This window comes from Leptonychotes weddellii, chromosome 7, assembly GCF_054177405.1.
Source record: "Leptonychotes weddellii isolate Sample4059 chromosome 7, ASM5417740v2, whole genome shotgun sequence".
Taxonomy (NCBI): Eukaryota; Metazoa; Chordata; class Mammalia; order Carnivora; family Phocidae; genus Leptonychotes; species Leptonychotes weddellii.
Window position 1 is genome coordinate 99,501,306 of NC_138375.1, and position 18,357 is coordinate 99,519,662.

General features: G+C 42.7%; 1 protein-coding gene across 1 annotated transcript in view; it reads right to left on the reverse strand.

The window, feature by feature from the left end:
* The window catches only part of LOC115943405 (uncharacterized), a 42,059-nt gene that overhangs the window by 14,648 nt on the left and 9,054 nt on the right, over window positions 1-18,357 (reverse strand). Inside the window, exon 2 of the mRNA XM_081825598.1 lies at window positions 8,965-9,047. Within this exon, the coding sequence (XP_081681724.1) occupies window positions 8,965-9,047 (83 nt within the window). The remainder of the gene's footprint in view (window positions 1-8,964; window positions 9,048-18,357) is intronic.

The window sequence follows — 18,357 nt, forward strand, 5'->3', positions numbered from 1 at the left end:
CTGGGTGTTATGCACAAACAATGAATCATGGAACACTACATCTAAAACTAATGATGTAATGTATGGGGATTAACATAACAATAAAAAAATCTTCAAAAAAAAATGAGTGTTAGAATGTTCATCTGTGAAGTAAGTACAGTGGAACCTGCCGTGTATATTTTTGAGTGTGACTGTGAAGGAGTACATAAATGCAAGCTTTTGGAGTCCCATTGCCCGGGTTCTCATTTTTCCCTGACCATTTTCCCACTGTGTGACTTCATATAAGTAACTAACTTACATGTGCCTTATATAAACATTTCCTCGTAAGTTCTTTTAAAAATTAAATGAGATGTTGGTACACCTCTTGCAAGTAAGTATCTCGCACAGAGTAAAATGCTTAATATATATTAGCAGTTATTATTATTAAATAACATGTGTAAAGTGCCTAGGATTTAGCCAGGAAGGTATGTTCTATAAATGATTAATTATACTTACTAGTTCAGGGGCACCTGGCTGTCTCAGTCAGAAGAGCATGCAACTCTTGTTCTTGGGGTCATGAGTTCAAGCCCCACGTCGGGTGTAGAGATTCCTAAAAAAAATAAATAAGCTTAAAAAAAATTATACTTTCTAGTTCAAAAGCTGTAACTGGTGTATTTTGAAACATCTTCAGTTATTCAAGCTAAATACACAGGAACAGCTCTCTGTACTTTTTAAATGTTGTATTGAAGTAGATAACACACATACAGTAAAAGTGCAGACATCTCAAGTATAAATTTAATTATATATTAACCCATGACTTTAGAATCGAGAAGCTTTCTCTGCTGAGTCTGTCAATTAGAAGAAAGATTACTTTATCTAATTAAAATGACAGTTTTAATCAGAGAGAGAAAAGCAGAAATGTAACACTGAATATACACAATTTTTCTTTTTACCAAGAAATAGCACACATTTTATTCACATAATTATCCACCATCCTCACTCATATTTACGGATTCCTATACTTTGGTTTCTCTTCAGATCATATAAATCTTTCGCCTTTTTTACATATTCCTTGGATTCACTGGAACATTGGCAGTTGCCAAGCAGAAGTGACCCTTTCATAAAAGTGCCTGTGAGTTTGACCTGACTTAGAATATTAAAAATTTTTTTCTTTAATTGATTACATTTTACAGGAAGTTCAACAGCTTCTCTTGAAAAGCTTGACAGACAGATGTTTTGCAACTGAGTGAAGCAGAAACACCAATACTTCCTGGCTGTAAATATTCTTTATTCTGAAAGATCTGTCTGAATTCACCCATCCCAGGCAAATGACAATTCCTCTTAGCGACTCCTATACCTAGCAGTTGACATGTTTATTTTGACAATGATTCTAAAGCTCATTCTGATTTCCAAAACATTCAAATGTGAAAAAGCAAATGTCTTAAAACTGAAGAAACATTATTTTGATACTTTGCAACATACATTTCACTAAAAGCAGTATTAGGTTGTCTATGTGCAAAAAAAAACAAAAAGAAAACTGTACCAGACACTGTGATTAGGCTTCTACTTGGCTTCATATTTTGGGAGCTAAGTTGTACTAGGAGCAGGAGATTCAAAGTGACAAGTCCTGAGTATTTTCTCCAATGCAAATATTACTCGAGGCAACTTATCTTTCATATTAATAATCATCATCTCTTTGGAGTGCCTACTCCGTTCTAAGGCACTATGCTATGTACATTATCTCCCCTAGCCTTTATAAGAGTTCTATACAGTTAGTATAATTATTTATAGACAAAGAAGGCTGAAGGAGATCATTGTTTAAGCTAAATCATCCAGATGGAAGATCCTGAATTTGAACCCAAGCCTGTCAGACTCCAACACTTAGACTCTTTCAAGTACACACAAGCTTCTTCAGTTGTAACCTGTTAAGTACATCTAGTGTACTCAGGATACCAAAAATGACTCCAAAGGGGTAGAAGGAGTGGAAAGAGGATAAATGTTTATATCCATACGTGTGTGTGTGTGTGTGTACACACACATACACAATATTTCACTGGGGAATTTCCTTTCACTGAAGCTACATAAAGCTTAAAAACTTCACTGCTGTAGACAGTTGGACAGAAGGTCAGATTGAATTGCAAATTCGTTTTAAATAAGATAGATTTTCGTAATACCATATGAATTTCAAAGTGGATTCCCACCCATTGTCTTCTTTCATGTTCCTACGAAGCCCTTGAACTAGGCAGACATGGTGTTATCAGCCTAATGTTACAGGTAAGAAAAACAAGGCCCTGAAGAAGTTAGGTGCCTTGCCTATGGTCACAGAGCTATTTGGTGATAAACCCCCAGCTCCCTCCTCTGCAGGGTGACCTAACAAATTCCTTCTGAATTACCAGATAATTATTGGATAAGAATGATATGTATTCTTATATTAATTATTCATATATGAGATTGCCTCAAGCGCTCAAAGATGTATTTCAAACATTCCCCTCGTAAGCTCATTTACATCGCTCTTCTGTACTACTTAGGAAGGCAGAGTTTGCTAAATGAAGGAAAATTTCTGCCCAGATCCCAATCAAGTTATTATAAATTCCAAATTAATAGGGCCTAAATAAATAAGAACTTATTATGGGGCTAAAAGCTGATAATGTTATTTGTTTCTGATATCTTTTTTCATTTGCTTCAGTTCCAATTGGAGTATTTTATCTACTGCCTATTTTTTTCTGTTTCCTCACTAGAGAAACAGGGCGAGAGAGGCACATGAGGAAAGAATTACTCATATATGAATAAAATTAATAACCTGAAATTATAGAAGGGGGCGGAGAGGCATCTTTTTGGTAATTTATCTTAATGTTTAGTAACAGCAATTTGCAGTAATGCAATAACTGATCTTCACTTCTCCGGAGTACGTGTTGCGTTTATCCGTTTATGCTTTACTTACATTTTCTCATTACTCCATTTGTTAAATTATTTAAACTTAGAAGACAACTTCTAACTTATTTTTTTTTTAATTTTTATTTATTTATTTGACAGAGAGAGACACAGCGAAAGAGGGAACACAAGCAGGGGGAGAGGGAGAGGGAGAAGCAGACTCCCAGCTGAGCAGGGAGCCCGATGCGGGGCTCGATCCCAGGACCCTGGGATCATGACCTGAGCCAAAGGCAGACGCTTAACGACTGAGCCACCCAGGCACCCCGACAACTTCTAACTTATTAACAGTAAAGCAGTCTTCTGAAATGGGAGTCACGCAAATAATTATTTCATTTTTTTTATCCAGATTTTTGGGAACCAAGATTTTTTTTTTAATATTTTATTTATTTATTTGAGAGAGAGAGTGCACACAAGCAGGCAGAGAGGTGGGCAGAAAGGCAGGCGGAGAAGCAGACTCCCCGCTGAGTAGGGAGCCCCATGCAGGACTCGGACCCAGGCCCTTGGGTTCATGACCTGAGCCGAAAGCAGACGCTTAACCTACTGAGCCACCCAGGCGCCCCAGGAACTGAGATATTTTTGTCACTTACCCTGGGATTTATAGGCACTAAAAAGCTCGAGATCATTTACCACCCGGCACAGGGAACTCAGCTTTAAGACTGTGAGAACTTACCTCTCTAAACTAAACTTTATATAAAAGTCATCTGGGTGGAAATGTGGTTTTCCTCATGCTGGGTTTCCTTACACTTCTGAAGAAGTCCTAAGGGATTAAGATGAGTGAGAGACAGACCGATAGCATGAAAGGCCCAGTGCTCTCAGAGCCATTTCTTCCCTGATTAAAAAATAATGAATTTTTTGTTTGCTTGGTGCAAGGAATAAACACTCCTGGATTCCCTCTGTTCCGTGGCTCTCCCTCTGGTCTACAGACGTGCCACAAAGGCTTCTCTGTTCCTTCCCTCAATCGCATTTCTCATTCAGACGTCCTTCCTGTTTGGGGTTCTATTTCTTACTTCCATTTGGTTCTTTCCTTTCCTGTATGGGCTTCTAAGTTTGTGTTCAGGTTTCTCACATTTTTCTATTTTTGAATTGTTTCTTTCTGCAGGACCATCTCTGTGTCTCACTTCTTTATCACGTTGCTCCCTATTTTGTATCGGGTATTATTCATCGTCTTTGTTTCTATTTATTTCTCTTCTTCTAGCTCTGATTTCTTTATCTCAGGGCCCCTTGCTTCCTCTCCTTGATTCTCCTGTTCCCATCTCGATGCCCTTTGACCAAACATCCCTTCCCTACCCCCGACTTAGAGCCACTAAAGAAGCATTCCGTCTAGACTGGAAGAGAAAGAACAGAATAGCAAGAGAATAGAGAGGTGGTGGACCGAGCCTGGGAAGGGCAAGTTTAGTCATGCTAACGACTTCCCCATCCTCCCAGGGTCCTCCACCGTCTGCAAGTGTCACAGCCAGGGACCGAGGCAACACAAAGGATAGGAAGCAGGAGGAAGTCAAGGTGAGTGCTGGGGCAGCGACAAACTCGAAGCTGTTCCTTAAATACCGCCAGGTCAGCATTCATCCGAGACTCTACAAAACAGGACTATGTTTAAAGTCTGGAGCCACTCAGATCAGCTTCCTGGCAAGCTAGAACCCAAACTCTCTAGAACCTAAAACCCAAGGTCACTATAATCTGATACTGAAGGTAAGTATAATCAATGTTTCCACTTGATCCTAAGTTACTTCAAAACCACCTCTAGCGGGGTGCTAATGCCCCCCTCCAGAATACACATCTTCCTTCTCAAGATGGCTGTGACCCAGCCCCACTCTTGACACTTTTTTTAATTTTTAAAATATTTCCGGATATGTTTATAAATAAATCACGCCTTTTAGAACCGCCTTGCTGCCACTCAGTTGTATAGTGGAGGAAAACTCCGTGACAGTCACCACTGTGGGAAGTTTGTTTCTCTCTTATCCTTCAGGAAAGAAGAAGACGAAGAAGATGAAGAAGACGAAGACAAAGAAGAAGAAGAAGAAGAAGAAGAAGAAGAAGACGAAGAAGATGAAGAAGACGAAGAAGAAGAAGAAGAAGAAGAAAAAAAGGAAGCATAATAAATTTTTAAAAGCCAGATGAACAACAAGCTCTCAGAAAAACAATTTTACCAGCCCAGTAGTAGTAGTAAGATGACCAAATGTACAAACAACATGACCTTTCCTCCTTCCCCTCCCGACACCTGGGGTGACGAGGGTGGCCCAGGGTGGCCAGGGTGGGTCCTGAAGCATTGTGTAGTCATTAGTTTGGGGGCAGCAGGGGCCAAGGAGATGCTTTTCATTTCACTTTGGAGCGCTGCTGGGGAAGGATGATGACAGAGCTGACTTCGTTTTTCCTTTTTCAGGCAGGTGTCACTGTGTTGATTTTGAAACTGAGCACCAAGGAAAATACCTCGCCTGTTCAAAATCTTCAAAACAACAACAAACCTGCACTTTTCACATGTTTTTTATTTTGACAAAAGAAGTCTTTTTTTTTTTTTTCCTTTTTAGGCTGAGGTAAATAGGGGAAATTACCCTAAGTTTGTAACACTGTTTGCTAGGATCCTCTCTGATGTCAGTCCTTGGGCTCCTCCCACCCTGGCCTACTCTTAAGACAAAGGAGAGAAGAGCTGGGTCTTAAGGACAATGAAAACAAAGGTTCAGGGCTGAGGCCTTTGTCCAACTTTGCACAGATTGAGGTTGGGTGTGAGGAGAGTGCATCCCCGGGCAGCCAGCCTTCCTGGTAAGGCAGCTTTAGGCCTGGGTCTGCCCGCTCAGGGCTGCCTTCACAAGGGGACCCTTTGGTCCAGGGGCTTCTCTTTAATAACATCTGAGGATTTTGGGGTTTGTTTCCTGGCTTCTTTTAAGAAGATAACAAAAGGATGAGCGGAGAACTGAATCCATATAACAGAATGACACACACAGGAATAAATTATATTCCCACAAATATACATACAAAGATTAAGCACTGGCATTCCAATTTAGTGGTGATGCTTCCCAAGAAAATTTTAAAGTAAAATAAAAAGAGAGAAGAAACAAAGCAAAAAGTCCTTGGCCAGATAGGGTCCAGTTCCTGGTATTCTTGAGATTTTCAGTTCTGTTTTGGTTGTGACCCTCTTGCCCCTAATTCCTGTCTCCATGGTTGGCATTAGATGGGTCACTGCCTGGTCTTAGGACTTTCATTCCCTTTGGTGAATCCAGCGCTGTCTCTGTCTCCATTTGGTAAAAAGTTGTGCTTTTTATTTTTTTTTAAAGATTTTATTTATTTCTTCGAGAGAGAGAGAGAGAGAACATGAGTAGGGGGGAGGGGCAGAGGGAGAGGGAGAGGCAGGCTCCCCGCTGAGCAGGGAGCCCGATGCGGGGCTCGATCCCAGGACCCTGGGATCATGACCTGAGCCGAAGGCGGACGCTTAACTGACTGAGCCACCCAGGCATCCCTAAAATGTTGGGCTTTAAGCATCTGTGTGCACAGTGTTGGCTCCTTGACTCCTGCACAGAGCCAAGCAATGGTCCAAGTTAGGACCATATGCTCCCTCCCAGCCTCTACACTGGCCTCTGCACCTCTCCTCTCTGCCATGCTACAGAGGGAGGGTTTACTGGCTCTCTGCACTCCACAGAAAGAGGACTATCTCCAGGCTGAGGGTTCCCAGAAAAATCTACCACCATAGTGGAAAAGCCACCCCTGATACTTATTTTGTCACACAAATATCCACTGCTGGAATGGGCTGAGGTTTCTCCCTTCATTTTTTCCGACCATTGTTAAGGATTCGTGACTTGAGCGGATCTATTAGTTTCCTAAGGCTGCCATAACGAAGTATCATCAAGTGGGTGGATATCTACTTAATAAATAGAAACTGATTGTCTCACGGCTCTGAAGGCCCAGAGTCCAAAATCAAGGTGTGGGCAGGGCCGTGCTCCCTCTGGAGGCTCTGGGGAAGAATCTGTTCCAGTGGCTCAGTCGTTATGCGGCTGCCTTCAGCTCAGGTCAGGATCCCAGGGTCCTGGGATCGAGCCCCGCATTGGGCTCCCTGCTCCGCGGGAAGCCTGCTTCTCCCTCTCCCACTCCCCCCTGCTTGTGCTCCCTCTCTCGCTGTGTCTCTCTCTGTCAAATGGATAAATAAAATCTTAAAAAAAAAAAAAAAGAATCTGTTCCAGGCCTCTCTCCCAGCTTCTGGTAGCCTCAGGCATTCCCCGGTTTGTAGATGCATCCTCACTCCAATCCTCTGTCCCCTCACCATGTTCTCCCTGTGTCTTCATCTTCTTCCCTCTGTGCATCTGTCTCTGTGTCCAAATTTCCCCTTTTTATAAGGACACCAGTCAACGGCCTCATTTTCACTTGATTAAATCTATAAAGACCCTCTTTCCAAATGAGGTCACATTCTGACCTTTGCGGGTTAGCACTTCAGCATATCTATTTTGGGGGACACAATTCAGCCACCATCAGTAGACAACCTTACCCTATAAATATTGTCTCAACCTACAAGGAAAACTGCTCTCTCTTGTTTGGTGCGCCAGCACGTAGAATGTTCTGGAAGTAGAGTAATAACAAGATCCAAAAAATAGGGGTACCTGGGTGGCTCAGTCGGTTAAGCGTCTGCCTTCGGCTCAGGTCATGATCTCAGGGTCTTGGGATAGAGTCCCATGTTGGGCTCCCTGCTCAGTGGGGAGTCTGCTTCTCCCTCTCCCTCTACTGTTTCCCCCACTTGTCTCTCTAGCCGCCCCCCGTGTCAAATAAATAAAAAAAAACTTAAAAAAAAAAGAAGATCCAAAAAATGGTAAAGAAGAGCTGCGCGGTAGGTTATATCGTCGCCTTGGCTGTAGGAACCTCCGCTTGGCCCCTTCCCCTCGTGGGCTCTGCTCAGCCTCCTCTTCCAGTTTCCCTGAAAGAAGCGGTTGTCTGATTGGTACTTTCACCTGAGGTTTCTTTCCTCAACTCCCAGCGCCTGGATACATCCGGGCTGTTTTTCCTTGCTGTTCCGGTGGCTCTCACCAGTAACAAGGAACTTCTCCTCATTATTAACGGGGATAGGGAGGAGTGCTGAAAAATGTGTCAACACAAGTACTAGTGGTGGCCCAGGAGCAATTCACACTCCTTATGGTACAGCTGTGATGTAAGACTGAAAGTGACATTTAAGTGTGCTGAGATCCTGAAATGAAAAATAATTAAAAAGAGAAATCGTCGGGATTGGATTATTACTGCATTCTCTTCATAAAATCAGAGCACATTTGTGTTAATGAACATCTTAGGTTCTCCTAATTTTCTAGGCAATATTCATACCAAACGCACGATACAAATCTTATCCTCCAGGGCTCGCACAATGACGTGGTTAATCACCTTTTCTTTGCATAGCACTCCTCCTGCCTCACCAGATTCTCTCATCGGCCTCCTAAGTTAGGGCAACAGATATGATGAGTAGGTGAGAAAAATGACAGGGTTCAAATTGTGGGGGGATGCATGGGAGCCTGGGTCTCCAGCCTGTGTCTCCCCTCCTGCCAGCAGGCTGCACAAAGTGATGGTGCATGGATAAGACATGTTGATTTCATTTACAGGTTGGGCTCGTTTTCAGTGTCTTATTTGAACGTTCTGTTTTTGATTTTGATTTTCCAGTTTTTCTAGTTGGGTCAGCCTTGGGTAGATAAGTTGGATCAGAGGAGAGATCCCAGTCTGACTACAAAGGCTTCCCTGGCAGGTGGGATTTAAAAGGGAAGGCGGTGAGAGTAAGCTTGGATGAGCCAGGTGAGAGCCAGCCAAACCCTTGTTTTTGCATCGAGCAGACTGGAGCACTTCATGCAAAAGGGAGGGGGAGGACTGGATTTCCTTTCTTTTTTTTTTTTTACTTTTCCCCTCACTTGGAAAAATTTATGTTTTTCTTTCTGATAATTCACCAGCACTGTACAAAAGTAAACAGTACAGAGAAAGTGAAGGTTTCTACAATGTCAGTATTTCTCCACCCTGGCTATGGGCAGCTACACCAACAATGGTTCAAGTTCTTTTCGTCCAGACTTCTTAATACAAACACTGTGTAGGTCTACAGCTTTATCTAGATATAAATAGGGTCATTACCAGGGTCATAACATTCTGATTTTTCTACACTTTCTCTTCTTACAGTGCAGGGATTTTCCCATGTCAAACCATGAAGATGTAACCTGTTTAAACAAACAAACAAACAAACTACATTTCATCTCTTAAAATAAAGCAATTCTTGGGGCGCCTGGGTGGCTCAGTCGGTTGAGCAGATGCCTTCGGCTCATGTCATGATCCCAGGGTCCTGGGATGGAGACCCACATCGGGCTCCCTCCTCGACAGACAGCCTGCTTCTCCCTCTCCCTCTGCCCGCTGCTCTGCTTACTTGTGCTCTCTCTCTCTGTGTCAAATAAATAAATAAAATCTTTTAAAAAAATAAAATAAAATAAAGCAATTCTTGCACAGATTCAAACCATACATAAAAGTATAAAGTGCAAAGCAAAAATCTTCCATCCTTTACCTCGAGTCCTTTTCCCTGAAGGTAACCACTATTTAACTACTTTAACAGTTTCCTATATTTCCTTCCAGAAATGTAAAAATGTAATTATTAACTCCCTATACACGGACATATAGATAACTCTTACTCTGTTCTGTACCTTGCTTGGTGTATGTAATACATCTTGAGATTTTAAAGACTCAGTGTACACAGAGATACCTCATTGTTTTTGACAGATGTCTAATATTCCATTGCATGAATATACCATTATTTAACAGTGTTCTGTTAATGGACATTTAAGTTGTTTTAAAATTTTGTATTAAAACAAATGGCCCTAGAGTAAACATCCTTATACATACATACATCTCTGTATACAGAATAAGACATCAGTGCTCACGTCTCCACCCTCTCACCAGCCCTGGGCATAAGCACTTTATTTACTGATTTATAGTTTTAGAAAAACTTTTGCCGATTTGTCCATTGATATCTTGTTTTAGTTTTCATTTCTTTGATTGTTAAGGAATCTAACCCTATTTTATATGATTTGTTACCCTTAATTGCCTGTTTATAACGTTTGCTTGGGTGTTTATTAGAATAGTTATCTTTTATTTATTTATAAGAGGAGGAATGTATTCTCATGAAAACATGACTACAGAACTCCAAGGATGGATCTAAGAAGGTTTAAAAAAGTGATTATTCTTTACATATTCATAATTCTCTCATAAACTCAGCACAAACCAGGCTAAAGTTTACACCTGTTAAAGAAAAAAAGGATGCAGAAGGAAAGAAGAGCTTGTTTTCCAGTGTCTCTTGCCATCTGAAGAGCATTTTTTTTTTTAAGAGAGAGAGAAAGAAAGAGATAGAGAGAGCCTGGGGGGAGGGGCTGAAGGAGAGGGAGAGAGAATCTCAAGCAGGCTCCATGCCCATTGTGGGGCCCCACTCAGGGCTCGATCTCACAACCCTGAGATCATGACCTGAGCCAAAACCAAGAGTCGGATGCTTAACCGACTGAGCCACCCAGGCGCCCATGAAGAGCATTTTTAAGGAGGTAGTGAATATGCTAAGGAAATCATTCTTACCAATTTAACACACGTTCCTCATAAGCAAGTCTCTGCTATCCTATCTTAACATACATGTAAGTAAAAGTAATAAAACAATTCTATATGATAGACTTCTACTCATTCTGATTCCTCCTCAGTTCAAATTACTGAAGTTGTCTTATAATACTTAAAAACAAACCCGTTTACAGAGCCAGTGACATCATAATGATTAGAATTGCATTCATTTTCACTCCCTCACACATTTTCCTACTGGATGAGTGGCTTTCTTGTTTAAATATGGAATTCAGTGATCATAAAATGGATTTCATCCAGATACAAAATATGAAAAACTGAACTCATGGGAAATGACCCTTGCAGTGCACACCACCCTCAGGCTTGAAGGATTTTCTATTTCATCAACTGTAGAAGAGTCATAATAATAAAACATAAAATATTATACAAAGGTTAGAAAATCAGGCGTCGCATACCACATAATTCCTCCCCAGCATTGTTTTCTTAGCCTAATGCATTCTCACTCATTCTCGGCACCCACAGCCAGTCCACTTGGCCTGTCCCCAGGAATCACACCCCTCGGTTGAGTTAAGTGATCCATCTCCGTGCTTCCAGAGCACTGCATGCCTTTCTCTTATCACTTTCTATACAATTTTGAAATGACATGGGATGCCCTGTTTGCTTGCTAGCTCTGCAGGTCAAGGACCCCGTGATTCTCATTTTTGCATGCCTGCCAGCTCCCATGGTACCTGGCGCTTAATGGGTTTTCAGTTATTACTTGTTTTGTTGTGTTACTGTTAATATTTTGAACTATGTGGAGAATCATTTTGCTCCCCATTTTTGCTCACTCGTGGCAAACACCCCTAACAGCGACCACTGCCCCTCTCCCCTTTATCCTTGCTGGTAGAACCTTGATTTTGTTTGAAGTTTCACTCTCCACAAAGCTCTGTGCTCAGGAAATGACTCCTCTTGTGGGGCTGAAGTGGGGGACACGAGTGCTGACTGATCTGCACAATCCTGGCTGCCCCTTCCCCTGGTCTGTGGCCTGATTCTAGCCTATGAGGTCTGAGAGTAAGTCCCCTGGCGAGTATGGGGAAAAGGCTTCTCTTATAGTATAGAGAGACTCATGGGAGGAGACGCCCTCTCTCCCCGGGGCATTGCGTGGGCTATCCGGAACAGTTGCAGAGGTCTTGCAATATGGGGGAGGACATGAGACTGCAGAGACATTCTCCATGGTATGCTTGAGCTGGAGTCATCTGCCTACAGACTGTCACTGAGAGAGAATGAGCCCCTGAATGCATCCTAACTACATCACCACACAGTAAGAATGGGAAGACACTGGAGGGGATTTAGGAGCCCCTATTGGAGGAAACAGAGTCAAAATTGAAAGTTAAAAGGAATCAGGGTTTTATCTCATAGTAGAGAAGCCTCTGGATAAACCTGGTTGCTGTTTTCAAATTCATGGAGGCTTTCAAGGATGGGACATCAAACAGTTATTCCCCGTGACTTCTGAAGACCTAACTGGGAGCGGAAACTGAATTAAAGCAGGAGAGACTCTGCCTGGATTTAAGAGAGAATCTGCCTGGAGGAATGATAAAACCCTGACATGGGCCCCTGAGGATGAGAGTCTGTCCCTTTGGAAAAAGACAAGAGTGGAAAACATGAGTCTTTTGGGCAGTTTATTTTTTTTTTTTAATTTTAATTTTATTTTTTTTAAAGATTTTATTTATTTATTCATGAGAGACAGAGAGAGAGAGAGAGAGAGAGGCAGAGGGAGAAGCAGGCTCCCAAGGAGCAGGGAGCCCGATGTGGGACTCGATCCCAGGACCCTGGGATCATGACCTGAGCCGAAGGCAGACGCTTAACCATCTGAGCCACCCAGGCGCCCTTTTGGGCAGTTTATTATTCACCTACTTAAGGCAATGGGAATAACCAAATGACTACCTGAAGTTTGTAATTTTATGCTAGTTTAGAGACGATAAGTTACTGAAATTCAGGTGGGTGAGGAATCAGCTACAGACCTCCAAAAGTGTTCATTGGGCTCTAAGTTTGACCTGACAGAGCTGGAAATACCTGTTTCAACACTCTAAGGCCAAAACATCAGCATGACATCCAGTTTATAATTTACGTTGAACACACACTACTTATCAGAGCTTTGAGATTAGTCATATGCCCAGAACAAGGACACTGCATGAGAAATGTAGCCTCAGGGAAGGTGGCTGATTATTTCCCGAGTGTTTATTAGTAAAGCTGATCCTAATCTGAATTCACTTTTCCAGGCAAGAATGTAAAAGTGAGTATTGGATTTGGTCAGTTCCTCTGACCACATCAACACTCTTAAAGTACACCCAGCATGCAAGTCACCAGGCAGCCGGTGGGGAGCAGCCCCGCTCAGGCCTACCCATTCCTGAATCCAAGGCCTGGGTTCAAGGACCGATGCAAACAAATGATACTGCAAATTGAGTTGCTAGCTGTGAAATTACGGCATGGATCCTAAGTAACCCGAGACCACAACTACTTCTCCCCTTAAAGCCGATTTTATATAAAAGCCATTATTAGCAAGACTCTCCCATCAACCCTGGAAGCTAATGTAAATACAATAAAGGCATATCAAAATCGGTTTCAAAAGGTTCGTTCTTGTTGATGTGATTATGTATGTGCCCATCAGCCCTTCACTTCACTGGCATTACAACTGGAGCATTTCTTTTCTTTCTTCATTTTTAAGATTTTATTCATTCATTTGACAAAGAGGGAGAGCACAAGCAGGGGGAGCGGCAGAGGGAGAGGGAGAAGCAGGCTCCACGCCGAGCAGAGCGCCCGATGCGGGGCTCTATCCCAGGACCCCGAGATCATGACCAGAGCTGAAGGCAGACGCTTAACCGACTGAGCCACCCAGGCGCCCCTGGAGCATTTCTCTTCTTTATAAATTTGGCAGGACAAATCTTAAAATGCGGGTTCTGTGTATTGAAAACCATTTGCTCACAAATCAACAAATGCTCTTCGGTCCCACCAGGCATGTCTCCTCTGAGGCTTTTACTGGAACAGCAGGAGTTGACAGAGACCGGGCAGGACCCCCTCCTCTCCCTCGAAATGGACTCCCCAACTTCTCTCCTCCCTTCTCCTTTCATCTAGTTTTTGAAAAGCCCTTCCCACCCCTGCCTGTTTCTCTGCTGAACTGGGGCCCACACTCCCTGACTGCCCCGGAGCCCTGGAAATAGTGTCTGGGTTTCGGAATCTTCCTGACTTCAGAGGAGAGGCCCAGGAGCTGCGAGGCGCTCCGTGTGGGCTGCTGCCGTCCTGTCCCCTCCTTCCCACCTCCCTGTCCCGGCCGCCTGGTGCCGGCCGCCGAGGGCGGGGTGGCGGTGCCTTTAGCTGGTGCTACCCAGACAGTCTGTTCGGGTCCTCGCTCTGTTCCTTCAGCTCATGAGGTCGAAGCACAGAAGCAGCCCTTACACGGGATGTGGGCACCTTACATCTAGGCTCTGAGGTCATCCAGAGCTGGGGACAAACCCCGTTCTGTCATCTAAGACCAGCATGTCTCTGGGCACGGTACTTATACTTAATCTCGGGGACTCCTATAAACAGTTTCCTATGGAGAGGATGATAATAATACCTGCTTCCAACATTGTTGTAAGGATCAAGTAATAGACATTTAAAAAGCACCTATATGTTACTCAGTGTTGTTAGAGAGAGGGATACACCCCTTTTTATAGCAATGAGACTTCTAAATCCTGCACTCAGAATACAGCAATAGATAGTATTTGCCACTGGCCCTCCAGTCATTCGCCTTAAAAGGAAATCTCAGTCTCAGGCCCTCGGTCACCCAGCAAAAGAGCTGCAGATCCGAAGGACCTCATCTTGGCGCTCAGAGGAGGACTCTTTTCCTAGAGCCACGGAGGCTACAGCAACATTGCATGTAGCACATGCCTGCCTGGGACACGGGAAGGTTAATGAGATAACATCTAGGCGGAAAGTGCTGAGTGTGCTAAGTATTACCATGTTGCCATTACCCTAACACTGGAGCTAGCTCTCCTTTGTCCAGATTATTCGAGAGCATTTGGCTCTGAAAGAGAAGGTACAACAGGTGAGGCATAAATGGACGCAAGTCAAACACATCCTCACCCCAGACACACGTTTCAGCAGCACAGGGAGCTGCAAATAGGGAAAGGACTTTGGCCTCTAGGGTGCTTCAGTTCAGTTGTTTGACTTTCTGGGTTTAGAATTCTATCCTGCCACGTTTCTGCATTGCTTCCTGATGCTGGAGCCACGGTGCACCTGCCCATCAGCCCTGTGACCTGGGGACGAGCCATGCCACCTCTCTGAGCCTCAGTTTCCTTGCCTGGAAAATGGAGATAGTAATCCCCACTTATTTCACACGGTCCCGAGGCTACACAGCAGGAGGGCTTCGAAAATTAGAAAGCGATGCATATTAACTTGATTATGAGATGCTAGTGTCTGTTTTCTCGTTTCCTATCTGCCCATAACCAATGTTAAGAAATAAAGGTCTCCGACTCTACTGGCAGGTGACCAGCCCTCATGCATCATAAACTCCAGCTGAATTTCCACGAGGTTGAATTATGGATTAGGTAAAATGGTACTCTTGGTTCTATTTTGAAGGACCAGCTTATCCACGGCTCGGTGCTTATAGTTTGTGGATCCACTAAGACATGCAATTACAGAGAAATAGTATTAACTTTTATTTACGTAGCACATGGAATTTTTCAAAATATATTCACATATATTATCTTATGATGCTATTTCAGGTCTACGGGTAGGTCTCTGTCTCTCCCAGTGAAATCTTTAGGGATATTTGTTCCTCTCCTTCCTGTTTTCCAGCACTTCACCCTTAGGGGAGGCAGAAGCCCGGGGCCTCAAGTAGTCAGGGCGTGACCCCAGGAGTCTTACTGAACACAGCCTCGGTGGCAGCGGTCACTAAGAAAAATGAAGACAGCTCCGGGCTGCCCAGTCGGGTCTCATGGACTATACACACGGGCCGGACACAGACAGCCCTGTTCACAGGGAGAAAGTGTCCCTCCACGACCTGCGGTCACCAGTGCGGTTTCAGGAAAGGCTCCCACGTTCCCAGAGCCTCCGTTGCTGCTTACTGACAAACCAGCCCCTCAATAATCTTATTGTATGTTTTCAAAATAATTCTCTGTAATGCCCCAAGAATGTCTGAACTTCTGTGTGAACTCACTGGTTTGCATATTTTTCATCTTATTAGTGGGAACTCCGATAGACAAGGCCCATGACCTTGCCTTTCCATGAGTCTCCCGGGCGGGTGCAAAGGCAGTCTCTCCTGCTGGTGAACTCCCAGTGCCCCCCACCCTGGTCTCCTTCTGCTTCTCCTTCACACCCATTCCAGCCTCTTTCTTCCTTTGCTTCCTTCATAACCAATGTTAAGAAAGAAACAGCTTTGCTTTTGATTACAGGTTACTCATTAGAGAATGCCACAAGATTCTGGTTCTGAATTTTTAAGAGGCAAGATTCTGAAAACAGAAGGAGAGTGCAGAGAGGATGCTGCCTTTGATGACCTGTTTACCCCAACCCTATGCGGCTGGGAAGGGAGCATTCAGCTTTTGATTTCAGGATGACTGCACACGACCCCAGTTCTAATATCACTTGTCATTCATAAATCCCCAAGACATCACAGACCCAGCCAGATGTGATGTGGCCTGGCCTAATCCTTTTATGGAGATGCAAGGGAGAGTGGAAGTTAAGCCTTAATTAAAAATGAGATCTGATATTGGAAAATTAAGGTTTAAAAACGCTTTGAGTGGGCCTATTGGAGAGTACATTCAAGTGTATGGATACATCAATTCAGGAGATACTGTTATTTTTGCTAGATGCAGCCAATTTTATAAAATCATAAAATACCAAATTTATAGCTATAGGACAAAGTGCTTCCCAGTACCTCCACCTAGGTTTCGACTGTATGTAGCATGATACATTTTGATATACATATGCCAATTCCTCTCTGGATTTCCAGTTAAAGGTATCTGTCACACAAGGACAAGAGACCACACTGGTAAATAAAATTTAAAAGTAATTCCCCAATTTTTGCTAAGTCATCCATTCACTTATATTTTTAGTCTTTTTTTTTTTTCAAGAAATCTTTACTAATGATTAACTTTGCTTACCGTACATTGTATACATTCTATATACAATGAGATGTAGAGTCTTCTGGCATTCAAACAATTAAAAATCATGATCAAGCAATGAGAAACTTCCCTCTCAAGTTAAACCCCACTACAAGAAATTTCATTACAAGTGTATTTGTAATAACCAAGCGACTGCTATAGAAAATGAGGCCTGGGAACTGCCTAAGACAGACTAGCCGGAGGAGTCAGGCACAGATCAGAACTGAGGGGAATGTTACAGGATGGAGAGTGAGGGATTTCAACTGTGTTTCCACCTTTCCTTCCCAGCGACAGGAGGAATGAACTGTGCTCTTCTTTCATGTACTCAGGACTATCCCTAGTGGGAAGTCTAAAGGGCAGTAAACAGCCAAACAGTGAGATCTACAGGGAGAAACAGCAGATTTGAGGATTCACACCATATCATCACCCCCAAAAAAGTTAGAACTGACTCTAGCTGGGAGAGGTAAGCCCTTTAAACTATTAGGCTACAGAAAAGGCCTTCAGTAATCATTAGTTGAAAGAATGACCAAGATGATCCTCAGAACTGCCTCAGTTCCACCTTTCATTCTCTTTGCAGATGCCCTTGCAGCTGAACAAGAGACAACTTGTCCCTGGACTTTGTAATGGCTGGACTCATATGTGTTCCTTTCTTGAAGAATGGGAGTATGCAGTAATTTGCAAAACAAAGCAAAACAAAACAAAAAATGAAAAAACAAACAACAAACCAAAACCTCCAAAACAAAAACTGCCAAACTGCTTTCCAAAGTAGTTGTTCCAACTTACACCCCCCACTAGATACTAAAATACTTCTTCGTTGTCTAATATTCTTGCCAGAACTAGGTATCATGAATTTTACCAAGAGGAGAAAGGTAACATGGCATCTCATTGTTTCACCCCGCATTCCCCTGATTACTAGTGAAGTTGAGTCTGTTCTCTGAAATTAGTTAGATTCACGTAATATCTTATCTACTCTCTAAGTCTTTTGACTTTCATACTTCTTATCTCTTTGTCTCCCACTCTCATTATTCAGAATATTTCTTTCTTTTTTTTTATTGTGCCTATCTTCTGTTTAACCAAGCCATTGGTTTTTATTTCAATTATATATTTTTTATTTTTAGAAATTCTACTTGTTTTGCAAATTTACAAAATCATTACTTTTAGTCTTTTTTCCTTGTATATTAAAATCCCCTCTATTATTAATTTTTGCCAATTAAAAATACACTTATCTTACGTATGATTATAATATTCAATGTTATTTGGTGTCTGATTCTCCTATTTTGTTTCTTGGATATCCCCCATGGTGTCTTGATTGCTTGTGTGTTTTGTGAGTTTTGACATTCAGGGCAGATTCTCTTGTGTTTAATTGTGGGAATTTTTTGAGGCCTGATTTGAAGGTGGGTTCCTCCAGAGAATATTTCTTTTATTTATGCCATGTGTTTGGAAGCAATTAAAACCTGAAGCCACTTGAAAATAAAATTTTGGTTTTTTGGGTCCTCGCAGATAACATAAATTCTGGACCACAAATCCCTGTGTGGGTTTGCTTGTGGTTATAAATTTTCAAGGGAGATTTTTCTCCCTCCTCTATCCAGCACAATGGTCAAGATAAGCAAGTTTCCTTGCTATTCCCATTATGGAAAGGATTTTTTTTTTTTTTTAAGATTTTATTTATTTATGGGGCGCCTGAGTGGCTCAGTCGTTAAGCGTCTGCCTTCGGCTCTGGTCATGATCCCAGGGTCCTGGGATCGAGCCCCGCATCGGGCTCCCTGCTCAGCAGGGAGTCTGCTTCTCCCTCTCCCACTCCCCC